Source organism: Camelus dromedarius, chromosome 14 (assembly GCF_036321535.1).
Source record: "Camelus dromedarius isolate mCamDro1 chromosome 14, mCamDro1.pat, whole genome shotgun sequence".
In the NCBI taxonomy this organism is placed as follows: Eukaryota; Metazoa; Chordata; class Mammalia; order Artiodactyla; family Camelidae; genus Camelus; species Camelus dromedarius.
The window spans coordinates 39,440,075-39,465,893 of NC_087449.1; the positions used below are offsets into that span (position 1 = coordinate 39,440,075).

The 25,819-nt window shown below is 56.3% G+C and overlaps 1 protein-coding gene across 6 annotated transcripts in view; it reads left to right on the forward strand.

The window, feature by feature from the left end:
• Window positions 1–25,801, forward strand: part of SLC6A9 (solute carrier family 6 member 9) — a 30,734-nt gene extending 4,933 nt beyond the window's left edge. For 3 of the 6 annotated variants that reach the window (XM_010982298.3, XM_031465586.2, XM_064493647.1), the window contains exons 2-14: window positions 846–961; window positions 12,382–12,538; window positions 13,120–13,251; window positions 13,607–13,877; window positions 19,622–19,754; window positions 19,980–20,114; window positions 20,213–20,316; window positions 20,692–20,929; window positions 21,019–21,153; window positions 21,266–21,365; window positions 21,455–21,555; window positions 24,247–24,417; window positions 24,536–25,801. In XM_010982298.3, coding sequence (XP_010980600.1) covers window positions 932–961; window positions 12,382–12,538; window positions 13,120–13,251; window positions 13,607–13,877; window positions 19,622–19,754; window positions 19,980–20,114; window positions 20,213–20,316; window positions 20,692–20,929; window positions 21,019–21,153; window positions 21,266–21,365; window positions 21,455–21,555; window positions 24,247–24,417; window positions 24,536–24,730 — 1,902 coding nt within the window. In that variant the 5' untranslated portion in view covers window positions 846–931 and the 3' untranslated portion in view covers window positions 24,731–25,801. Of the gene's footprint in view, window positions 1–845; window positions 962–6,333; window positions 6,550–11,601; window positions 11,681–12,381; window positions 12,539–13,119; window positions 13,252–13,606; window positions 13,878–19,621; window positions 19,755–19,979; window positions 20,115–20,212; window positions 20,317–20,691; window positions 20,930–21,018; window positions 21,154–21,265; window positions 21,366–21,454; window positions 21,556–24,246; window positions 24,418–24,535 lie in introns of those variants that run through there. The other 3 variants (XM_010982296.3, XM_010982297.3, XM_031465588.2) reach the window with 3 other exon arrangements.
• The last annotated feature ends 18 nt before the right edge of the window (window positions 25,802–25,819 follow it).

Below are 25,819 nucleotides of genomic sequence, written 5' to 3' on the forward strand. Positions count from 1 at the left end.
GAGGAGTAAATGAAACACATCCAGCCCTTCAGGATTGGCCAACCTGTGGTTGACAGACTTATAAGCAAATATGTCTAATATGAGTTGATAGGGACACTGGTAGAAGTCTGCACACCACAGAAAGGAGGAAAAAATTTGTTCATTCTGGGCTGAGGTCAGAGGAGTGTCAGGAAAAGCTACAGAGGAGAAGTGATACTTAAGCAGGGTCCTAAAGGATTTGTAGAATTTCACCTGGCGAATAGGAGCGAAGGTGCTAGGCAGGGGCCAGCCCAAGCAGGGGTAGGGAGGCATGCCCACACACGCTGTGTTTGGTGTGCCTAGAGCTTCTGGTCCAAGTTAGTGACATAACAACAAACCCAGCTGCCCTGGAGCCCGAGCTGCGTGGCACCAGGATAGGGAAGGAGCATCCTGGCTGCCTGGCTAGGGTGAGGTTGAGGAGGTTGTGCTGATCCAAGCTGACTCCCTCTCAGGGGAAAGGTTGAAGCCATTCATAGAGACGATGAAGGAATTGGACCCTGTCCCAGTTCTGTGTTCATTTTTTATCTTTTATAGAATTGGGCATCTGGAGAGTCAAAAATAGACCTTTGCCCATTGGGACAGGAAGCCTGGAGACCAAGGGATCCAGGGGAAAGGTTGGAAGAAGAGTGAGGTGGGGGCTGGATGGAGGGTCATCTGGAAAGGAGCAAGATGGGAAATAGCCTGGTGGAGGGGGGCCAGGGCAGGAGGGAAAGAGGGACTGCAAGCTGATGATCCGGGCCCTGTACTGTCTGTTCTGGAGAGCCCTCAGGGCCACACGTCCTGGCCTTCCTGGGACAGGTCCTCACCTCACTCTACTCTCTCCACAGTTCTTGAGGCCCGAGCTCTGAAAGGTGCTAGAAGCTGAGCCTGTGAGTGTGGTCTGGGACCCCAGAGCCCCCAGCCCACCGCCGCCATGGTAGGAAAAGGTGCCAAAGGGATGCTGGTGAGTACAGGGAAAAGGACAGTGGGGGGTGAGGGGTCCTGAGCACCATCCCCTCTGGGGCCTGCTGTCAGCTGCTTACTGTGACAGGACAGCCTGGGAGTCTCCATGGGGCCCCGAGTCTGGCACTGCCTGGGCTCCTGAGGGCTAGGGCTGTCCCAGGCTCAGGTGGGCAGTCCCTCACCCAGCTCTGAGCCCATAGCAGGGCAGATTCTGCCACAGAGCCCAAAAGGCTGCCAGGAGGCAGGAGATACACTCCCCATCCTCACCACAAGAGACCCTGGAGAGAAGGCTGCAGTTTGTCCTGCTGGAAGGACAGCAGGACACCTGGGGTTGTCCCCTGGTGGACACCCTGGCACCTCCACCCCCACTCCCACCTTGTGCTCTGCCTGCCACGGGGAGCATTCAGTATGTGCTCATCAAGAGGTTCTCAGACCCTGTCCGGTTTTTCTCTACTTCCACTCTGAAAAGTAGCACAGAGCATTTCATCTTGAATCCTGTCCTGATCTCGGGAAACTTCTCTCGCTCCCTTCCCCAAGCCACAATCCTCCCTTGCCCCAGAGTCTCTCTGAGAGGCAGCAGGCAAGAGCAGGGCCCGCTAAGTGAGGGAAGGCGGCTCACTGATGGACGGAGCAGGCTGGCACTGGAAGCAGGAACCAGGACAGAGATGCCAGATTATTACCCCAAGGGCAGTGGTTGTAGTTCTTCTCTTGGGATCTTGCTTTGGGAGCCAGCGAGAGTGGGCAGCTGTCAGGGGAGGGAGCCAGTGACTGAGCATGGCCCCTCCCTTGGCTCCTCCCTTCCCCACATCAGTCCCTCCTGTTGCTCTCATTCAGTGAAAGATTGACTGGCTCAGGGTCTCTGCTGAGCCCTCCCCAAACAAGCCCTGTCTCTCACTAAAGATTGCTGGGACTCAAAGTATTTGGTCCAAGGGGAATGGTCTGTGGGAGGAAGCTGGACAGTTCTGCTCCAGGCTGAGGACCCTCTGTCTTACCCTGTTCTGAACTTCCAGCATCCGGCCCCTTGGGCCTGCTCTGGGCTGGCCCCCTTCTGATTGGAACAAGTCTGGATGAACTAAGCTTCTCAAAGTATTCCTGAGCCAACCTGAACTCTGGGTTCTCAGATGTGGGCAGAGATGGAGGTCTCATGACCTGAATATTTGCTAGCAGTGGATGTCGTGAGAATCAGAAATGGCCTCGCCCTTCCTGGAAGGGACAGAATTGCCTTGGGTCTGTCGCAGGAAGCGGGGTGTGGCCCTGCCCCTCCCTCCATAGAGATTAGGAGTCCCAGGAAACTTAAGAAACCCTCTGAGTACTCGCTGGCTGCTCTGTTTTCTCTGGAGTGACCCTGAAAGGACTGGGGCCTGCAGGCAGGAGAGATGGGGGACCCACGTGGGCAGTTTAGGGAGCATGAATCACAATGTCCCAGAATCCCTGCCGGAGCTGAGCTTCCTAGACCCTGGGTTCAGCCAGCCAGCAGGCCAGTCGCTTTGTGGAAGGGAATGCTGCCTTGGGACGCCCGTTCCCAGCACCAGGATGTGCCTAAAGATAGATGGGTCTTGGTTTCCTCAATGCCCTCTGCTCTTTGACTTCTGCCCGCCACTGCTGTGACTGAGGCTCGTAGCATGTCCCCTGGGCACCCCCAGTGGTTGCTCGAGATTCTATTCCTGCCTTTTTCTCAGCTCTGCTGATGACCTTGGGCTACGCTATTCTTGGGCTCCAGTTTGGAACCAAAGCTGCCTCCATTCAGTGTTTGTCTCTAGGATACAGCTTCTGAGGAGGGCCAACTCCCCTAGTTAACCTAGGCAGCTGAATCAGGACTTTGTTAGGTGCCTGTGGTCCCCTAAGGGCAAATGACTAAGGATGCTTCTTCTCTGAATGCCATGTTGGGGCAGGATAGAGGGTGCTGAGGGCCATGCAAGTAAGACAGTGGCACTTGGACTATCCCAGGTCTATGGATTCTGTTTCCATTTGTGCCCTGGTATGCTGGGAGTGGGCAGTGGCCCCTGCCATTGGGTCCTCACCTCCATCCCCCTTTGCCCCAGGTTTGGGGTGTGAGACATGGGTCTCTTCAGTGTCCAAAGACGCCCTATATCATCCTTGGAGCTTCTGCTGGGCCCTTCATGCGGCCAGTGCCCCGTGGAGGGCAAACCACTTCCCAGCACGTGCCCAGGCCCACATGCCTGCTGCACGTGTCCCTCTCCCCACTCCCAGCCCAGATGGTCTCTGCCAGGCCAGCTCAGCTGCCTCCCTCACGCCTCAGCAGCTCCTAGGACAGGGCTGTGCAAGAACCCAGCTGGCCAGGGTGCCTCCAAGCCTGAGAGCAGCTGGGATGCTTGGGGGCACCAGGGGGTGGGAGGTGGGGGTGGTTCTTTCATGGAGACCTAGTGACTCTGTACACATGTGGGTCTGGGCTGCTTAGGGCTCAGAGGACAGGGAGCTGGAGGAGAAGAGCCCAGGACAGGAGAGCCCCACTGGGTCAGTTTGAACTCCACGGCCTCACACCAAGTCCACAAGTTGTCTGACTCAGTCCCCTCCCCTGTGCCCACTCCTCCCTCGTACAGCCTCTTGGGCAGAAAGGCCTTGGTGAGCCTCACTGGCCTGTCCTCACATCTTTGAGGGCACCGGTTGCTTCTACCTCAGGGAAGCCTCGTGATGAATAAGAGCAGAGTCACTAGGGCCCTGGGTGCCTCTTCCTGGAAGGCTTTGCAAGCACCTCAGACCACCTGGGGCTGCCCCACCCTGACCTGTTCTGTTATGCTCTGATGAGAAGGTTTGGATACTTCTTGTTTGCAGTGTCCATCATAGGACTTGGTGCACAGTGGGTACTCATTCAGCCCAAGTCCTGGCATGTGGGAAGTGCCCAATTGGTACAGGCTTGACACATATTGGGAGCTCACCGAGCACAGGGCTTGGCACACGCTGGGCCCTCCCTTGGTAGAGGGTCTGTCTGTCACTAGGCACTCACCTAGCATGAGTCCCAGCATGTGATAAGTGCTCAGCTAGTATAGACATGGCACACACTGGGCACTCCCTTAGTGGAGTGCCAGGCGCACAGTAGGTACTCACCCTGCTCAGAGTTAGGCATATAATGGGTCCTCGCCTGGCACAGAATTTGGCATGCATGGGGCACTGGTCTAGTGCAGGACCTAGCACACCACAGGGGCTCACTGGCATGGGGCTGACACACAGTGGGTGCTTTCCTAGCATGGGTTTGACAGTGGGTCTTCTCCTAGCTCAGGGACTGGCACAGAGGAGGGGCTCTCTTAGCTGGGACACCCTGATCAGTGACTTAGATAATCAACTAGATGATCCTAGGTGATCCTAGATGTGCAACCCCCACCTCCCAATGAAATGGACACTTTCTAGATTCAGAGGAAAAGGCCCAACATTCCTCAGGCTTCCTCTCTGGACCCAGAACCTGCCCTCCATTTCCCTTGGTCTCCCTCCCATCCCCAGGCTTCCTGGAGCCCATCTACTCAGCCCTGTGCCCTCACCTCCCTTCACACGGCTTCCCTGCAGCCCTGCCACCCCAAGCACTTCTCAGCCGTGGCTCAGCAAGACTTTCCCTCAGAGTCACAGGGCACAACAAAGCCCCTAGACTCCTTAGCCCTCTGGAAGGATGCCCACTCTTATTAAGAAAAGTCAGAAGCGGGGTTGGGGGGAGTTGGCCTCCCTGAGTGGGGCTGGAGCAGCTGGATCCCACTAATGAGGCCTCATTACGGCCAGGACCCAGCTGGGCTCCTGCCGCCTCCTGTCCCCGTGGCCAGAGCCAGAGAAAGCTGTCCAGCCAGGGCTGCCTGTTCTGGGCACCCAGCCCAGGCCAGGGCAGCCAAGCCCAGAGCCCACCCTGGGTGGAAGTGAGCATTTGGGCATCATGGGTGACTGAGCCTTCCTGGAGCCAGTGGCCTAGCCAGGGCTTTGGCCCTCAGTCTGGGCTTGCAGGAAGTCAGCGGAGCGTGTCTGGGTACCCGGCTGCATGAGGCTGGCCAGGGAGCAGCTCAGTCACTGGGGTCTGAGGCCATTCTGAGGAGACTTACTTGAGCCAAGGTCAGCCCCCCTCTTCTCCCCCTAGATGGGCTTAATAACACATCTACCTCAAGGAGCTATTGGGAAAACTCAATGAGTTACTGCATATAAAAAGTGTTTAGGACGGCGTCTGGCTCATAGTAAGCACTTAATATGTATTATCTAACACTATTATTATAATGCTCACTAGCTTCGATGAGTGGATACAATCCCCATTTTAGAGATGAAGAAACTAAGACCAGACAAGTTAAGTGACTTGCCTAAGGAGATAGATAGATAGATAGATAGATAGATAGATAGATAGATAGATAGATAGACCAATAGATCGATTGATCTGCTTAGGCAGGAGCTGGGGTTTGACCCTTGGCCTGTCTGACTCTAAGGCCTTTGCCCTTTTTTTTCCTTTTAAAGTCATCTTGCCATGTTCCCATTGGGGTCACCACACTTACCAAACTCATGGAAAGCTGTCTTTTACAGCAGAATTTGTACGTCCTTCCATCTGACAGGTGTTTACTGAGATCCTACCACGTACCAGCCCCTTGGCCAACTTACCAGTTTCCAACTTATCAGTTGTGCCTTTCCTGGACCAGAATATTCATGCCCACCTTCCTGGGCATCAGCTGGAGACTGACCAGTGAGTGTGGCCTCAGAGAAGAGGGACTGGGTGGGTCTGTGTGATGTCCCACCCCAGTCATGTGCTGGCCTGTACCCAACCCATTCAGCACACACTCCCAGAGTGAACACCTCAGGTTCTGGGCATCACAATACAAATCCCCAAGGGTCTGTCTTCTGCAGCCCCACTTTGGACTCTGTGGTAGCTCTTGGCTAAGGCCATCTTTCTTCAGACAGGTGACAGTGCAGTTCATGGGGCCAGAGTATTTTTGCACGGTCAGTCACATTCTCCAATGGGGACGCTCCATCATCTTGGCTGGTTGGGGGTCCCTAGCTCCCAGGGGATTACTCCAGGGCCCCTTATCCCCCAGTCTGCAGCACTCTAGGAAGTCTGAGATGCTCTGGTAGTGCCCTGTGGGCTGCGCCCCCTTCTTCCTGCCCCTCCAGTATCTCGAGTCCCAGGTGGCACCCAGTCAGCCTACCAGGAGCCCACCAAGTGCCAGGCCTGTGTGCTCAGAAGCATCTGGGCCCCAGACCCTGTTCTAGGTTGGGAGTGAGCCGCCCTCTCTCTCTGCTGTACCCGCTCTGCCTCACCCTGTGGTTGCGAGTGTGTGTGTGTGTTTTTTGTTCCAATAACTTGCTGGGAACAAGGGAGAAACACAACAAACCCCACGCCTCGCTCTAGCCGTGGAGCATCCGCACTGGGCTGCAGGGGAACTGGCCGGAGGGGGAGGGCCAGAGGAGGGGGGAGGCAGAGCTTCGGGAGGAGATGAGGTGAAAGTAATTGATGCTGCCCAGCCGGCAGTGGAAGGGGCAGGGGATGCGTCAGTGTCGCCTGGAGCTGGCAGAGGTGTGAATGAGCGGAGGAGACACGCACGCAGCTCCGCTCCAAGTGCTCACCCTGGGATGGCCGCGGCTCAGGGACCTGTGGCCCCCTCCTCCCCAGAACAGGTCAGTCACCTTCCAGAAGGTCAAGCCCCTCTCCCTGGTGCCAGGCAGGCTGGGAGGCTGGGCTGCGGGTGGGGAGAGGGGCTGAGTGGTCTGTGCCAGGGAGGGGCAGGCACAGCCAGCCAGCGAGACAGACACCAGCCAAAGTGACCCAGAAAGTTGCAACTGTGCAAAGGAGCAGGAAGAGTTAGCTGTGTGGTGGGGGCTACGGGGGAGGAGAATGGGGGTGTGAGGGTTCCCCCAGCCCAAGGACCTGCTGAGAATCTGCTCTGTGTATCAAAGCTGCATTGTCCTAGCTCCCGGGGAGACGAGCCGGAGGTGCCCAGGAATTGTACTAATCAATACAGCCCCATTGTCTGTACCACGGCAGTTACTCCTATGGGGAGAGTGGGTGAGGGGGCAGGGGGACTTGGTACATGGACTTGGTAGTGAGGGTGGGGGAAGGGGATGGGGCAAGAGTTTGGCTGGGAGGAGAGAGACCCCACGGAACATTCACCAGTATCCAGGGCAAGGGCCCAGGTTAGGTGGGCAGTGGTGTACTCTCATCCCTGGAAGCCAGGGATGGGCAGGGATGTCAGGCACCGTGGGACAGATGGCAGCAAGGGTGAGGGGACTGGAAAAGCCACCTTACTTCCCTGTAGGGCATCCTGACTTGACCTTCAGGAGGGAAGAGAAGGAATGTCCTCCGGGGAGATGTGAGTTGGGTTTGGGAGAAGCATTATGCAGGGCTGCCCTCCACCCTCAGGACTGCTGGGGTCAGAAACCAAAGTTACTTCCCAGAGTGCCAACCAGCTGCCAGCCGACTGGGGCAGAGACTGCTCAAGGCTGCCACAGTGTAGGGCAGGGCTGCTGGGCTTCTCCAGGGCAAAGACCAGAGTCCATCCAATGGCCCCATCACTGCTCCCAGGGCCTGGAGTGGAGCCTGGCATCCCTGGGGTGCATCTTCTGTCTGCTGCCCACAGTATTGGCAGGTCACTCTCTGCCAATCAGGGCTCTGGGACGAAACAGCACAGGGCATGTCCTTGCCTCTCTCACCTCCTCCTAACAGGTGCTCTGAGGCTTTTCTTGAGGCAACAGGTACTAATAGCCCCTGCAGACTGCCCGGGCCTGGGGTAGACTTTCCCATGTTCCTGCTCCTCCAGCCCCAGCCCTTGGCTCTTTCCCATGTCTGGATAAACGAGGCCAGTTGAAAGATGGGAGGCTCTGTCATTGCAGGGCAGGTGCCCCCTGGGACTGACTGGACTAAGGGGAGAGAAGTTGGGGAAACAGGAACCGAGGGGTGTGAGGAGGTCACGGGGTCTCCTGAGGCAGCAGCCACAATTTACTGTCATAGCTGTTCTGCCTGAATTCCCCACTGGGGCTCAGAGAAAGTTGCCAGTGATCTGAATTTGGCTCAAGGTCAGTCTGCGATGTAGGGTCTTGCCTGTTCTCCTCCGCAAAGTTTGTCTTGGATGGGACTTCATCCCTTGAGCAAACCCTGGGGCTGCAGAGTCCTGGACAAGAAGCCTGCTGAGTCCCAGCGGGACCCGCCCAACCAGGGCAACTCCAGGAGTCCTGAGTGTCCGCTGAGAGCAGAGGAGGGAGCTCACACTTCACAAAAATATCCAATGGACACTGCTCTGGCAGGGCGGGAGTTGGGAGCCGGAGCACAGGCATCGCCCAGGGTAGAAACCTGGGCTGTCTCTGAGTCTGGGCCCAAAAAGGAGGGGCGGCCGCGTGGTGGTGTTGGTGCCCGTGGCCTCTGGGAGCGGGCTTGACAGCATTGTTTCCTCTTTACACTTAGCTGTAGTTTCCAATTTTTTTTAATGATAAGCTTATAATGCTTTTATAATCAGAAAGAAAGCAATAACATCTTTTTTTTTTTAACGTTGTTTAGAAAACTAGTGAGAACTAATGGAAAATACAGGGGAGAGTCTGAAATAGCAAATTCCAGGCCACGAGGAGCTACAGAATAGTAAGCGATCTATTGAGGTTGTCTGGTCTAGCCCCTGATTTTATATGTAAGGACACTGAATGCCAAGAGTGGAAGTGACTTGCCCAGGGCGCTGGGAGAGGAGGCTCTGGAAGGCTAGGGTTCTAACCCCCAGCGCAGGGTCAAGCCCAAGGTGCAGGGGGACATCTGGATTCTGCCATCAGAGCTGAACAGGCTTAATTCCAGGAGCTCCCTCAGAGCAGCGAATATGTAAAGGACTTATGTAAGTGACTGCTCAGTGTGGCTCACCCCTCGAGGTAAGGATGGGGGTGAGAGGTTGTGAACCCAAGACAGGTTGTGACATCCTTGTGCAGGGTTAGACACTGCTACCTGCAGGACCGCTTCTAAGGGCAGGGGCCTTGAGGGTCTTCTGTGTGTATGTCTGTGCATGGTAGGCTACATGAAGGATGATCAGCTAGCCCACCCCCTCAGCTACGGAAGGAATATCTCATAGCCTGCATTCTGCCCAGCCTGGGGAAGAAGCTGGGGCACAGGGCAGGGCAGTCCGCATCCTGGAGACCATCCACCAGGCCCATGGTGGGCGAGTCAGAGGTGAGGGTGGGGGCTACCCAGGGACCTGAGGAGGAAGGACAACCTAGAGGGATATCAGGCCACTATGATTTAATTCACCCCCCCAGGTGTGAGCGAGGGAGGGCGGTTGGGAGAGCGGCAAGGGGCGGACAGTGGGAGATGGGTGATGGGCAGGAGAAGCCTGGAGCCTGGCCAGTCGGCAGGGCTGAGCTGGGTTAGGCAGACAGGCCACCAGTCTGGGTCAAACCATGAGCACAAAGAGATTCTTTAGTGGACACCTCAGACCTGACAACCTCTGCAGGGACAGTTAATATCAGTGACACACCATCCACCCAGTGGATCAAGAAAATAGGAGGCTTAGAATAGGGAAGATTATGCAAGGAGAAAAGACAGTGGTACAGCATTGCCCAACTCGCCAGATATGGGCATCGCTGCCCAGGAAGGAAGTGGAAGGAAGTCCCCCAAGGGGGGGCTGGAGGAGGAAGGGCACTAGAGCCCTCAGGACCCCCGGAGGGACCCTTCTGTCCAGTGTACTTGCAGGAAGGTGGGCTTCCTCTGTCACCAGCTAGGCTGTCTGAACATAGATGGCACTGAAACTGAAGTCAGAGACCTGTGGACCAGGCTTCCACGGCAGCATCCTATCTGCAGCTCCTGCACAACGTATGGCGGGGCCGGGGAGCGGCAGATGGTGCTGCTTCTGCTGGGAGCTCCTCACGCCACTTGCAGGGCATCATTTCAACTCCTTCTGTGCTGCAGACCCCTAGTGTTGTTGGTAATTTCCTGCCTCAGCCCAACCCCCAACTCCCAGTTCCTCCCGGGTCACAGCCAGCAAGTTCAAACTGGTGTGCTGCTTGTTTATGAAGCGGCCACTGGCTCTGGAGGGCGCACTCAGGTGGCCACCTGTGGCCGTGGCTGGGGGCATCACCACCCTCCCTGTCCCCTCCATGCCAGGGAAGGAGCAGGACTCAGAGGTTCAGCTCTGGTGCCGCTGCACTTGGTTGCAGGTCTGGGGCCAGGAAAGAGTCCTTGAACTTCAAGCCTTGGGGACCTCAATTTCTGTAAGAGGCCTTGCCCTTGCCCTGCCCATGAGGCCATCCTGGACCCTCAGTTGTCTCTTTACAGCTGTGACCGCTGCTTCGTGACCCCACCCACGTACTCTGCAGCCGCCACAATCCCCCATTGTGCCCCTAAGTAAACAAGCCTTGGACAGAATAAAACTGTTATTGTAGGATCAACATATAGGAGCCCTATTTGGCTGGGATTTGTTTGGGAATGGATAAACTACCCTAGGCAAGCCTCACACGCTCTGAAAAAATGCCCCCCTGATCCTACAGTATTGCTAGGCCTGTCCCAAAAAAGGCCCTGGGAGGTGGTGACAGGCTTAGGCAGGATTCTGTAGGGACCTGTCACACTCAGACCATGAGCCACCCTCTCCCAGAGCCAAGGTGGCCTTCAAGTACCTTCATCAGGGAGACCTTCTGTGACCTCACCCTGCCCCCACCCCCACCCCCAACCCTTGTCATCCTTCCATGCTCTTGTGACTTGAGAAATTCCCCTTTGTGGTCACGTTGAAGTTGCACATAAAAATTATGTATTTGCTTATCTCATTGATGGCTTACTTCCCCACTAGCTCTGAGTGGGCAGGGGAGTGTTTTGTACACAGTAGGTGTTAGTAAACCCCTGTGGCTGCACAAGTGCATGTGCAGCCTCTGCCAGCTGGCTCTGGGTGCTCCTTGAAGAGAACAAAAATGCCACAGTTCCTGCTCCTGTGCCCCCAAACCTCCCAGGAGGGTATGAGGCTCAGTGTCTCCAGGGTCCATCCTGGATGGGGTGTGCAGGACAAGGGTGTCTGTGCTGTAGCACCCACGTGGTGTGCAAGCCCAGAGGGGCCCCCCATATATGCCCACTGTGGGAGCAAGGGGTGTATGTTGGGGTCTCCTGTGTCTGCCTTCCCCAGTGGGCCTTTCCGGAAGGCCCAGGGCCCCATGAAGCCATTCCTCCCCTCTTTTTTGTCAGTCAGTGTCAGGGTCCGACAGCATGTCAAAGCACCAGGCCCCTCTGTTATCAGCCAGCGTGCCTGTTGTCCTTGAATATGTCTCTTTCCAGCTGAGGGTCAGCATCACCACCGTGCCATCCCCCAGAGGCCATGCTGCTGGGTCTCTGATGCTGGGTGTCCTCCAGGGAGAACAGCCCATGTCTGGGAGGCTGTCTGTGCCACTCAAGGACCCCCTGGGGTTCTCTATTGGTGACTCCTGGTCCCTGGTTTGATTTCCCACTCACCTGGGAGGGGGTGGAGGGACATGATATGGGGGAGGGGGTGCTCACACTTACAAAGAGACTTACTGGATTAGTTCCAACCTTGGAGTTAGGGTCCTCAGTGGGGCCTCTGGCCACTCAGCCCAGCCCCCAGCTCCCCCGGGCCAGTCCGGCATCCTTCCCTCCAGGCAGACCCCCTCATCAGCCCCTCCTGACCAGTTTCCCCCCTTTGCAGCCCACTGCCTCTCAGCTTAGAGACCCTTTTCCGGAGTCACTCCCTCTGTTTCCCCTAGCAGAATCTGTCCTCCAAGTCTGGCGTGGTGCCTACAACTCCGGTCTCTTCCCCCAACTCCTGGCCAGCACCCCCCAGCCCAGGTCAGCTTCCCCAGGGCCCCCTCCCCAGTCGTGGGCAGTATAGATGGCTCCCTTGGGCCCTCCCATCCTGAGTCCCAGAATGCCGTCCCCAGGTCTGGCCCAGTTCAGTTGCTCCTCCCTTCCCCCACCCCACAGCTCAGCCCACCCTGTGCCCCCAGGAAAAAGCCTTCAGTTGGGGGAGGGGTCCAGCCTCCCCTCCCCCGCAGCCGCCTGCTGTGGGCAGCGTGCTCAGCCTGGTGATGTGGTGGTGGCGGGTGAGGGGGAGCTGTCTGGACACAGGCCCCTTTGTGCCCAGCCCGACTTGGCTGCTTGGTATGAGGCTCAGCTGCTCCCAGATCCTCACCCAGAAGGCAGAAGGGAGGCTTTGGAGGGGCTGGGGCTGGGGGTTGTCAACTCTAGCTCCCTCTCAGTGTCCCACCTCTCAGATGTTGGCAACAGCTCCTCAGGTGGGCTGGCACCCCTGACACGGGGTGCTGAGGGGCTGGGGAGGGAGGCCCCATTTGTGCCCTCTGGCAGCCGAGCTGTTCCTCCCCTCTCCCTTCCTCTGCCAGGCCTGCCTGCAGCTCCTGCCAGCAGAGGGGAGGCCCAGGGTGGTGATGGGCGCTTGGAGGGTCCTTGGTGTCCCCGCTGGGGGAGGCCCAAAGGGTCAGGCATTGAGCGCAAATGCCTTGCTGATGGTAGCTTCTCTCCTGTCCCAACAGAATGGTGCTGTGCCCAGCGAGGCCACCAAGAGGGACCAGAACCTCAAACGGGGCAACTGGGGCAACCAGATCGAGTTTGTGCTGACGAGCGTGGGCTATGCCGTGGGCCTGGGCAATGTCTGGCGCTTCCCATACCTCTGCTATCGCAACGGGGGAGGTACCCAGGGGGCACAGGGCCGGGGCCACCCGCATGGACAGAGCCCACCCACTAGGGCCCAGTGCCCCCTCCCTGGCACAGACCCCACTCCTGATAGGCTGGCCTCTCTGGCCCTGATCTCCTTTGCCCCCATCCCTGGCTTAGGGACCCTTTACCTAAGGCACAGACCACCCCCTGACCCTGGCCACCTGCTCACTGAGGTGAGGAGAGGTGGAGGAGAGGTGGAGAAAAGCACGCCAACCTCCCAAAGCTCCCTGTCTTCTACCCCCCACAAACGATTCAGGGCTATTTGAGGCTTCTAGTGATGAGCGCGTGTGGAATTGCTTGGTTAAGCCATCACATCCCACCCAAACATGGCAGCTCTAGGGTCTGGGTTCAGCTCAGAATAGACTTCCTGGGAGCCTCTCAAATTCAAAGACAGACCTCGAGCAGTGTGCCTCAGACCACGCTCTGACTCAATGCATAGGACCCCACTGGGGGGGGCCTGGCCAGTTCCGCAAGTTTTGCTGTTGGGTTCGGAGCAGGAAGAGGGCAGAACCCCCCAAAGCTGCGCCTGAGCCAGCCCTCTCCCTGCCCGCCAGGTGCCTTCATGTTCCCCTACTTCATCATGCTGATCTTCTGCGGGATCCCGCTCTTCTTCATGGAGCTGTCCTTTGGCCAGTTTGCAAGTCAGGGCTGCCTTGGGGTCTGGAGGATCAGCCCCATGTTCAAAGGTGAGGCCTGGGTGGGGTGCTCATGCACATACACGCCCATGCACACACACAGGCCATGCTGACTCACCCATCTGTATAAACACTGCCAACCCCTACGGAACCCTGGTGCTGACCCCAAGCCCCACATCAATGGCCAAGGCCATGGACACATGCTGGGATCTATGTTTACTTGGCCTCCACCCTCCCCTCCTACCATATCCGTCGTACACAAAATCCCTTCGCCCCACCCTGAACTTGCCCCTGCCATGGCCTTGACCTGTCCCTTTGTGAAAGCCCGTCCCTTAGGCCCTTCAGAATTAACCTGACCTCCTTCTGCTTGATATGTGAGGCTGCTCCCACCCCTCTCCTCCCCCAGGTGTGGGCTACGGCATGATGGTGGTGTCTACATACATTGGCATCTATTACAACGTGGTCATCTGCATCGCCTTCTACTACTTCTTCTCGTCCATGACGCCCGTGCTGCCCTGGGCCTACTGCAATAACCCCTGGAACACACCCGACTGCGCCGGCGTCCTGGATGCCTCCAACATCACCAACGGCTCCCGGAATCCCGCCCTGCCTGGCAACCTCTCCCACGTGCTCAACCACAGCCTCCAGCGGACCAGCCCCAGCGAGGAGTACTGGAGGTGAGGCCTCCGTCGGACCTGTGCTTCTGAGGGCCACCTGGTGCCAGCCCCTCACCCTCTTTGTCACCATCCAGCAACTGTCTGCGGACTAGGGAGGGTGCCAGGAACAGCGCAGGGTAGAGGTGCTTGAAGGGGTATTGGGAGTTCGTGGCCTAGTTCAGGAAAAGAGGTGGATGCATCAGAGTGATGGGAGGTGGGGTGTTGAGCTGGGGAGCCCTTACAGAGCAGCAGTGAGGGAGGCAAGGGTACAGGGGTCTGCAGAGGCCAGGCAGGGAGCAGGGGGATGGCTTCCTGGAGAGAAGAACAGCATGAGCAGAAGCTCGGGCTCCCAGATGAACAGGGGCTGGTTCCAAGCCCGAGGGAAGTAACAGGAGAGTAACAGGTGTGTGGGGATCTCATGAGCCGGGAGGTAGCCTGGGAGGGAGCACTGGCCTTCTTGGAGGGCATACAAGAATGAAGCTTAGACTTAATGCTACAGAACAAAAGAAGCCATGGAAGTTTCCTGGGCCCAGGGCTGTCATCATCAAGCTGTGCTTACGAAAGACAGCCTGGCACCACCGTGCTCTGCAGTGACAGAGAGTGGAGGCTTGGGGCTGGCTGAAGCCGCCACTGGAGGTGTTTGGAACATCTTGTCCCAACTGGGTGGGTGTGAGGGCACAGCAGGACATCCTGGAGGAAATTCCCCATGTCCTGTTGGGGAACTCAGGGGAAGAGGGCTTTGTGGGCTGGGAAGTCAGCCTCGTTCATTCACTCCACCAACATTTATGGCGTCCACACTGCCAGCCCTGTGTGCCCATGGGGTGTGAGTGGCCCAGAGCCCCTGCCCTCAGGAGTTCACAGTCCAGTGGCGAGATCAGTAGCTAACCCTGTGAGGGGCAGGTGCCTCAGTGCAGGTGTATGCAGGTGTGCGATGGGGGCACAGAGTGGGTGGTGGTCGTTCTGAGGGGATGGGGGCAAGAGCAGATGATCAAGAAGGCTTCCCAGAGGAGGGAGAGAGGGAGATGAGGAGGGAGAGGGGGAGATCAGGAAAGATGTGAGGCCAAGAGGTGGCAAAGTGGAGCTGGAGTCAGGGGCAGGTGGGACACTGAGTATGGGGACAGAAGAGGCCAGAGCATCATAAGGTGCAGGGCTTCCCATGCCCAGCTGTTCTCCACTATTTGATGGGGAACCATAGGTGAGTGGCCAAGGCCCCAGTGATACCTGAAGTCCTAGCAGGTCAGTGTCCTAGAAGCCCAGGCCCAGTGCTCAGACCCTGAGGGGCCCAGCATCCCTGTGCAAGCCTCTGAGCTGGGCTATATGCATTCAAAGATGGCTGAGATGTGTTCACCACCCTCAGGGCTTGTGGTGGAGACAACAGAGCTGTTGCCTCCCAGTAAGAGGTGAACAAAATTACTTCTGGGCAAACACGGTCACTCAGTCATTGGATAGATCATGTCCTGAGCACCTAGTAGGTACCAGGCACTGCACTCAGCGGGGCACAGAGCAGAGAGTAAGACACACAGACTCCGCCTTCATGGAGCATACATCTAATGGGAGAATTAAGCACGTAACTCCCCAGTTAGGTATTCTGCTGCATTCAAGGCATGATGTGGACTGGGCAACTTGATCTAGAGTAGGGGGTGAACCTTCTGGAAGCTCCCAGAAGCACAAAGCCCCACCCACACCCTGGAGATGCTCCAGAAGTTCTCACCCCAGGGGCTGTCAGCCAGGGTGGGGCCACCGCAGGACAAAGCTCAGGAGACTTTATCCAGTGCAATCAGAGGGGAATCGCCCTCAGAGAAAACTGGCCATGGATCCGGAGACCAGTTGAACTCTACTCCTCAGCTGGGGCTAGTGCCAGGCCTCCCTAAACTAGCCGCTGTCCCAGGCAGGACTCCTTCTTTGCAGGATGGCTCCCTGCTGCCCCCTTCTGGAGAGCCTGGGGAAGTGACCCTTGAGAAGGCTGCCAGGGCTAGCTTTGGTAAGGATGTGAGGCGAGCACCCCCCGACTAATGCCAGGTGTATTATCTTATATGATCTTCTCCCTCCTCTTCAGATTCAGATACTGATGCTCAGGGGCTAAGGATCTAGGCGGAATTCTGAGTCGGGATATATATGTCCCCTGGTGCCTGGTACCTGGTGTGAATTAGGCCGATGATACTCTGCAGGTGTTTTTGGTCCACGCTCTCCAGCTGCAAGATCTCATTTGAGACCCACAGCAACCCTGTTAGGTAGCGTTGCAGGTTTTATAAAATATTCCCATTTTACCAGTGAGGAAAGCAAGTCAAAAGAAAGATGAAGTGACTCCTTTAAAGTGAGCAAACTCCCAGGACGGATTTCTGAGCCCACGTCTGCCTCCTGCTCACCTTTCTGGCCCACAGCCTTCCCCTCCCTCACCACCCTGTCATAATCTAGTTTTACAGCCCTCAGCATGCTGGTCTGATTCCTGCTAGTAGGTCCGAAGCTGGTGAGACCATGCCCTCTCACCTCCACAGCAGAACACCTGACACAGCGGGCTCGGATCCCAGCACCCCTCTCCCGGTGTCCTCAGGGCAGCTCCGGAGCCACAGCCCTCACTCAAATCCCGGTTCGGCCCCTTACCAGCTGTGTGGCCTTGGGAGGTTACCAAACCTCTCTAAGTCTCAGCTATTCATCTATTCAATGGTGGTGGTCACCACCATCCTTGTTTTTGTAAAGATAAAAATGAGATGATGCAGCATAAAGCACTAAGAACGGTGACGGGTGCTCGGTAAGCAGAGGGATCATTGCTTCTGGAGATGCAATGAAATACGTCTGGGTGTCCCATTCTCAAGGCATTTATTATCTGGTAGGGAAATTTTAAAAATAACGCAGGATAGTTCCAGAGATGTTATGCATGGAGGGGCAATTTGTAAATATGTGGAATTCCAAAAGTTCTTCAGTTAGTTGTTTGATCTCAAAAGCACATGGTCCAAAACCAAAACAAAACACTAACTATGGTGCCATAGAAAGAAAGGTGGAGTTAATTATTTAGTTCCCAGGCTAGCCTTCTAAACTCTTTAAACCTTCATATTGTAATGCTGGACTCTTGCAATAAAAAAATAATCAAAAATACTACCAGTTGAACACATATAATTAGACAATGTTTTTAAAAAGTCTTTTGAGCTAGAAATGGTTTCTTTACTTTGAATGCTGGTGCTTGAAGTAAAGTGCCTCTCAGCTATAGCAATAAGACCCTGTGGCTATTCTGGAAGGCAGAGCCTCCCAAACTGATGTGCCCCAAAAAGTGTGCCAGTTAGGTGAGGCCTGGGCCACCCAGAGTCCCCAGGCCAGCTGTCTTCAGCTTGAGTGACCTTGTCTATTTGCCCCTATGGGCTAAAAATATTTTTTCTGGATGCCATGAAGGGAAAAAGATAGGAAAGCCCTGATGCAGGGTCCCAGGAGTCTCTCCTTACGGATTCCACAGCTCCTGAACTTCTCCTTCCCTTTGCCTTTGGTTCCCCCATGGACTAAGAGCCTGGAAAGTTCTAGCCCAGGGCCTGGCCCTGTTGCCTGTTGGATGAACCTGCGAGGTGTGCAGGAGAGGGATGTGTTGGACAGCGCCCTCTGCAGGCCACAATGTGAAGGGTGGCCCAAGGAAGATTGGAAGCAGAGGAGGCTGGACAAGGCACTTGCAGTCTAACAGTCAAGCAGGCTAGCCAAAAACCAAATCCCAGGCCTGGCAACATTGTCCCATGAGGGGCCGGAGTGCAACCCATCACCAGATATTAAACATATTATCATGAGGTTTGAAAACCGATTTGGAAAAAACAATGTAAAAATAGCTAAGAATGATAGAGGACAGCCTATGAGCTATGCTGAGAGGTCCGAGCTGAAAGAGGGGAAAGAAGGGAGCTTGTATTTACCTAAATCTATCTACAAATTATCCTATATCAGTGTTATGATGCCCATTTTATAGATGAGGAAACTGAGGCTCAAGAGCTTGTCTCTTGCTCATCTCTTCTAACCTGGATAACTCCAACAGCCAAACTGGTCCCCCTCCTGGGTGTCTTCTTTATACTTCCCAATCCATTTTCCATGATGTTCATTCATCCCTTCATTCCTTCAACAAATATTTACTGAACACTGCTGTGTGTCAGGCACTGTGCTAGGCACTGGGGGATACAGATAAAACCCCGTGCCTTTACAGAAGACAGATGACAAACGAAATAGTAAAGTGCACAGTATGAAGGAAGGAGACGTGCTGTGGAGGAAAATACAGCTAAGAAGGGGGTAAGGCGTGCTGGGGCCAAGGCTGCAGTTTTAATCAGAGTAGCCAGAGAAGGCCCCTTTGCTGAGAGGACACCTGAGTAAAGACGTGAGGGAAGTGAGAGGAAGGAAGCCACGTTGACAAGCCCAGCACATCATTTCTGGGGCTCAGTGCAAAATGAAAATATGGGGCCTCTTGTTTAAATGTATTAAGAATTTCAAGATGGTGATGGCAGGGCATTAAACCAAACACAAGGCCCTTCAAGCATGGAGCCCTGTGTGACTGCACAGGTCTCACCCATGTGGACATATGGATATTTGGGGAAAGAGCACTCCAGACAGGGAATGGCATATGCATAGGCCCTGAGATGGGAGCATTCCTGGCACATTAAGGAACCACAAGGAGCCCAGTGCAGCTGGAGCAGTGGGCAAGGGGGAGAGTAGGAGGAGAGGAGATCAGAGAGATGACAGGTAGGGGGTAATGGATCACACAGGGCCTTGGAGCCACTGTAAGGACTTTGATTTTTCCATGGTTGGAGATGGGAGCCGCTGCAAGGTTTGGAGCCAAGGAGAGCCCCTGAGGATGTTTTTATAAAAACCCTTCAGAAGCTTTTCATTGCCCTCAGGATAAAATCCAAACGTCTCAGCCTCGATTCCGCAGCTTCTTTTGGTCTGGTCCCTTCCTAGCCTCATCCTTCTCCATCCCCTTCCCCTTCTCCTCCGGCCTTCCTGAGCTACCGACATACCCAGGCCTTGCTGTTCCTCTACCTGGTGTGGGCTTCCACTCCTCTTCACCCACCTCCTCCCTATTTCTCAAACTTTGGCTTGGCCTCACCTCTTCCAGGAAAGCTTCCAGTGTGCTCCTCCCCGGGATTGAAACACTCCTGGCAGTGCCCGCAATGCCTGATCCAGGTCTATATGTCCAGCATCTAGCAAGGGCCTGGCACGTAAATGTCCAGTTGATTGAAAGAGCACAGCTGGCCTGGCATCAGCCAGATAGAGCCATGCATATGTAGGGGAGGAATTTGGGTTCAAGTCTAGGCCTCTAGAGCTTCCAATCTTTACTCAGCATTCCGCTGCCTCCCTCTGTGCATCAGAGTTGGAGAATCAGTGTGAGTGAAAAGCTCACAGAAGGCTTCCTGGAGGAGGTGACACCAGATAGGGTGTGTCTAGTCTGGAGGAGAGGGCATCCCTGAAGGGAGAAAAACACAAGCAAGAGCCTGTGCCGGGTCTGAGCAGGGACCGGGAGACTTCTACATCCCAGAGGCTGAGGAGGCTGGCCCAGGCCCAGGGTGTGACCTCCAGGTGCCCTTGAGGGTCCTGGGAGAGGATGCAAGCCATGGACTCCCCAGGGGACAGAAGGCAGAGGGGGCTGGGCCAGCCTGGCTGGAGCCTCACAGTGGCTCCTATCTTACGTGAACCGCCTGCTGGGACTTCGTGAGGGAAGTGGGAGCTGCTGGGCTGGGCCTTGGCCCTTGGGAAGTTGTTGCTGGTGGCAGTGGTGCTGACCTTCAGTGACAGGCTATCCCCTTCCCCAGGCTCTATGTGCTAAAGCTGTCAGATGACATCGGAAACTTCGGGGAGGTGCGACTGCCTCTCCTTGGTTGCCTCGGTGTCTCCTGGGTGGTTGTCTTCCTCTGCCTCATCCGAGGGGTCAAGTCTTCAGGGAAAGTAAGTACCCCTCCCCCAGCAGGGTCTGTGCCCATCTTGAAAGATCCTGCCCCCCCCCCCCGTGGGTTTTATGTTGCAGGGGGTGGGGTGGTGATGAATGGATAGGGGAGAGGAAGAGGGACCAGGGGGAGAGGAAGAGGGACCAGAGGGACAGTGGTGATTGGGGGTCAGGTCGGGAGGCAGGAAGAGCCCAGAGGAGTCCAGTGGAGCCCCTCTCACACCCAGGTGGTGTACTTTACGGCCACATTTCCCTACGTGGTGCTGACCATCCTGTTTGTCCGCGGTGTGACCTTGGAAGGAGCCTTCACCGGCATCATGTACTATGTGACCCCACAGTGGGACAAGATCCTGGAGGCCAAGGTGGGATGAGGATGGAGGGTGACCCCGAAGGGACGGGGAGGGGCAGAGAGGTGCCTGTCTCTGACCAAAGTTCCTTGCCGGCCCATCCCTCCCCGCAGGTGTGGGGGGATGCCGCCTCCCAGATCTTCTACTCGCTGGGCTGTGCGTGGGGTGGCCTCATCACCATGGCTTCCTACAACAAGTTCCATAACAACTGCTACCGGTGAGACTCTCCCTGCCAGCCCTGGGGCTGCTCCAGTTCCCTGCCCTACAGCCTGACCTGGCTCCCCAGACCCACCAGATCCAGTGCAGCCTCCCCACCCACCAGGGCCCTCCCTTCCACTCACAGCTTTGAGATCCTGGCAACGCTGGGTCTGGACCCAGTCATTGGAGAATGGAGAGAGGGTGGAGACGGCAATGTACCAGGGGTCTGTGAGGAATCAAGACTGCAGGCCCACTTAAAGAGGCCCAGAGCAGACCAGAATGGAGATTGGAGGCACCTTTGTTCCTAGAACTTTCCCAGGTGTCTTGGCCCTAATCAGGCAGAGGCAAGTAAGCTGCGTGTCCTGAACCCTCGACCTGCTTTCCTCCCCATCAGGGACAGCGTCATCATCAGCATCACTAACTGTGCCACCAGCGTCTATGCCGGCTTTGTCATCTTCTCCATCTTGGGCTTCATGGCCAATCACCTGGGTGTGGACGTGTCCCGTGTGGCAGACCACGGCCCAGGCCTGGCCTTCGTGGCGTACCCCGAGGCCCTCACACTGCTGCCCATCTCCCCACTCTGGTCCTTGCTCTTCTTCTTCATGCTCATCTTGCTGGGGCTGGGCACTCAGGTAAGAGGTGTGGGACGCGGGCCAGTGGCTTGGGGAGGGAGGAGGCGGGGCTGAGTTTAGGCCCCTACTCTGATGGCCTCATCCTGCAGTTCTGCCTCCTAGAGACGCTAGTCACAGCCATTGTGGATGAGGTAGGGAATGAGTGGATCCTGCAGAAAAAAACTTATGTGACCTTGGGTGTGGCTGTGGCTGGCTTCCTGCTGGGCATCCCCCTCACCAGCCAGGTAAGAACTGAGGGAAAGGCTAGGCTGGAGTTGCCGGGGGTGGGGGCGGGGAATAATAGGTGGGAGTGCCTAGCTCTGGGCACCCCCGACTCAGCTGCCCACTGTCCCGTAGGCAGGCATCTACTGGCTGCTGCTGATGGACAACTATGCGGCCAGCTTCTCCTTGGTCATCATTTCCTGCATCATGTGCGTGTCCATCATGTACATCTACGGTAAGTACCCAGGCGTCCGTGGCCTCCCATGTCCCAGCCCTGGGCCTGCCCACACCATCCTGCCGGGCCGCTGACCTCCCTCTCTCCAGGGCACCGGAACTACTTCCAGGACATCCAAATGATGCTGGGATTCCCACCGCCCCTCTTCTTCCAGATCTGCTGGCGCTTTGTCTCCCCAGCTATCATCTTTGTAAGTTCCTTGGCTGGTCCCTTCCTTCCCCTGCAGCCCCTCAGCCAGTGTCCTTCTCTTGGGGGCCAACGAAGGGAGAGCAGGAGCCCATCCATCTGACCAGAGCTCCCCATGGGGGCTCTGCACCCACAACTCTGGCCATTAGGAGGCCAAGCAAGGTTGCATAGAATCAGACAGGTGTCTGAAGACTCAGAACCACCCAGGCCCTGGCTTTGGGTTAGAAAGGGAGCATAGGGCACTGTATTTGACTGAATAAGGTACCCAGCCTCAGAAGGGGAAAGCAGGCTGGCAGCAGCTGAGAGCCAGCCCTCCCTCCCTGGTATTCCTGCCTGGCGTCCCCAGAGGAGCCTCAGGGACCATAACTGATATTGGTGTCAGCCTCTGTCAGCTTTTGCTGAGCTCCTGTCTCCAATTCCTCACAACCGAGGTGCTTGGAGTGCTCAAGGTATGTGGTGTGAACGCATGAGTGTTCCAGAAGCAGGTTGTACGAGTCAGATGTCTGCTCAGAATCCGGGGCACCCTCGTAAGCCTTCCAGGCAGTGGATGGGCTGGCTTGGGAGGGTGAATTCTGGCTTTCTACCAATATTCAACACCTGGGAAATTCCCATCAGGGAGCTAAATTGGTGGTGGGAATTTCCACCATGGCCAGGAACCGTACATTAACTCATGTGATACAGCTCTCCAAGGTATTATTATCCCAACTTTCCAGATGAGGAAACTGAGGCACAGAGATGTTAAGTAGTTGACCCAAAGTTACACAGCTGATAACAGGCAGAGCCACCATCTGAAGCAGGTAGTGGAGCCCACGTGCTGGGCCAGTGCTACACTAGGAACAAAGAAGCAGGAAGGAGGGCTGGTCCATGGACTAAAAACCCTCCAATTTTGCTCCTTTACACCCAGGGTGAGAAGAGGGGGGCAAAAGGGTAATGTTTGATAGTGTAATGGTCCTGCCACAGAGAAGGGGCAGGGCCACCTCTGAGTGACAGAGGGGTCAGCCCAGTGGCCAGGGCAGTGTCCGGAGTCATGTCCCCCTCACCCCCGCTCCTCTGTGCCACAGGGAGCTCAGCAGCAGATTTCCACTTTGGCTCCTGTTTCTGAAAAGGAGGCCCCTGAGGGCTAAGGCCTCCATCACATGGGGTGTGGGATCTCCCCGAGCCGGGCACAGGCACCAGCTCTGGCCACTGGCCCAGCTTTGAAACAGGAGGAGCGGAAGTCTCCTGTGAAGGGTGGGAGGAAGGGGAGGATACGCATCACCGCCAAGCTCCGTGCCCTCCACGCCTTGCCCTGGGGAGCTCATCCTCCATCGCTCCCGGGAGGCTGCGGCCCTGCGGGGAGACCCCGGGGCACCGCCAAGGCAGGGCGGGAGGCAGGAAGGGGCCTGGGTCCAGTGTCTCCACGAGACTGAGGCAAAGTGTGCAGGGCCCTCTCTGTGCCCAGAAAGCCAGGCTGGAGTCACCCTAAGGTGAAGACTCCAGGCTCTGTGGACACGTGTTTCTAGGATGTTGTGTTTTCTTTGGGGGCTTTACTTCTTTATATTTCTGAAAAGCTTTTTTTTTTTCTTCAACAGACTCCATCCTTCTATGAGCTCAAATAAGGAATTTGTCCACACCTTAGATCAGGATCTAGTTGCATTCAAGGAAACTTGTTCTAAGCACCTCTCTGTGCAGTGTCCCAGGATATGGGTCTTGTCCTCCCAAATTTGGTCATGAGGAAGGCTGGAGGGGCCTGAGCTCCGGGATGTAGCTGAGGGCTCGGGGTGGGGAGGGGGGGTGGATGCTGGGCCCTCCTGGCAGGCAGCATCCACTCCCCTGGGCCCTCTGGATGGCCCATGATCCCCCTGCCCATCTTCCTGCTTCCTTTAGTTTTTTGTTGCTACAATGCCAGGCTTTATTTCCCACCTCCTTCATCGCTTTCCAAGAGCATCCCCAGCCTGACGCACCATTTCTAGCCTTTGGAGCCTCCCCAAGCTGTCTGTCACTGTCTTCACAGCTGGAGACAGGCAGGACTTTGCCCTTCCCTCTCCCTCATCACTCCCACCTCTCTGCATAAGTCAGTTCAGATCAGCAAATGACCTTATGCCAGGCACTGTGCTGGGCACTGGAGACCCAGAACTGATGCAACCCTGGGAACTCCCAGGACTGTAGGAAACATTTTAAGAATACTTAGTAGATAGAAAATGCCACTGAAGCCCTTTCAGCAGGGGGAGATGGGAAATCAGTAGAGGCTTCTTGAAGGAGGTGGCATTTGCCTAAGGTTTGGCAGAGGGTGATGCAGCGGACTCTCCATAGTAAATGAAGAGGGTGGAAAATGCCGGCTATAGCTCAGACATTGAGACAGGGTAATGGGACCAGAAAGATAAGCTGACGTCTCAATGTGAGGTGGAGAAAGCCCTAAAGGCCAAGGGTTTGGCCTTACTTCAGTAGGCAGTGGGGCGGCATTGCGAGTCTTTGAGCAGAATTGACTGCCTTCCTGAGGCCACAGCAGCTGCATGGTTTCCTGGCTGGTTCAGGAATCTTACCCAGGTTTCATCAACTTCTTCCACTTTCCAAACGTTGACATCACCCCCCTACACTCCCCCAAATGCCTCTTTCTGGTTTGGGAGAGGAAGGGGAGGGGTGCTGATAGGAGGCCCGAGACCTGCGTGGGGCTGGGCAGGACTCATGCCCCGCTCCCATCCCTTCCTCTTTGCAGTTCATTCTCATCTTCACGGTGATCCAGTACCAGCCAATCACCTACAACCACTACCAGTATCCAGGCTGGGCCGTGGCCATCGGCTTCCTCATGGCTCTGTCCTCTGTCATTTGCATTCCACTCTACGCCCTGGTCCAGCTCTGCCGCACAGAAGGGGATACACTCCTCCAGGTGAGGGGTCAGGGCAGGGGGCAGCCAAGTCAAAGGAGTGGGTGGAAGGATGGGGCTTAAGGGTTCCCTTCTGATGAGCCCTGCCTGACCGTATCCCACACCTCTGCCTCTCCTGCAGCGTTTGAAAAATGCCACAAAGCCAAGCAGAGACTGGGGCCCTGCCCTCCTGGAGCATCGAACTGGGCGCTACGCCCCCACCATTCCGCCGTCTCCTGAAGATGGGCTTGAGGTCCAGCCGCTGCACCCGGACAAGGCCCAGATCCCCATGGTGGGCAGTAATGGCTCCAGCCGCCTGCAGGACTCCCGGATATGAGCACAGCTGCCGGGGGAGTGCCCTACCCCCGCCCTGTGCTACCACCACAGAGACTGGGGAGGCAGTGGACAAGTGTCACCGCCTGCCCCCACAATGCCCTGGCCAGGGTGGTTCCTGTCACCTTGGCCACCACTGCTAGCGCGGTCATTCGTGCTCGTGTCCCTAGTGTTTACAGGTCCTTGGATGCCAAGATGGCAGCTGGGGGTGTGGGCAATGGGAGGGTTGCTGGGGGAAGCCCAAAGCACTTTGAAGGGGGGGAAATCTCAGGCCAGGTCCCCAGAGACCTGTGGGGCTTTACGTGGCCTCCGATGCCCTCACATTTTGCCCTGAGCTGAGGTTCTGGGTGGGCCCCCTACCTGTCCCTTTCCTTGAGCCTTCAGCCTCCTGACCAGTGTTCCTGCCCTCAGAGCAGACCCCCGCCTCTACCCAGGCCAATTTGGATCTTCCTTCCTGGGGGCAGGGTAAGGGGCCAGGGGGCTGTGCAGTGTTACGTGTCAGTCTGTGCTGCCCAGCCATTTGTCTGTGTAATTATTTTTGTAAAAACTGTCTTATCTGTGGTTGCCACCCCTTGCCCCTGGCCTCAGGCCCCATCCGTCTTCCGGGCCTGCCTGCACCTCACTCGGCTGCTCTGGGCTTTCTGCATCTCCTGCCAGCCAGCAGAGGCCCATAACCCCACAGCCTGCCCAAAGCACTCATTCCTGGGGGGTAGGGGTGGGTGATGCTCAGCAGGAGGTTGGAGCCCGGAGCCCTGGGGAAGGGGACCCTACCTGACACCCCCTTGCCCTCACTCCACCAGGCTAAAGGCCCAGTCTTTCCAAACTGGGCTGCCCTTGTTAATGTGCCAAATGGCCCCAGCCCATGTGCCCCACCTCCTCTCTGGAGCCAGAGCTCCTTCCCCCAAGCCCTGCAGTGTCTGTCTGTCCTCTGTGCCCCTCTGTGCTGTGACAGCCCCAGAAGAGCCACCTCTAATCCTCTGTAGCAATAACGGTGCGCCGCCCACCTTGCCCATCCGTGCACCACTAGGATTTTAAAGTCCATAGATTTTAATGAAATTTCTATTCCTGTCTCTGAGCAGCTGCTGTGCTTTAT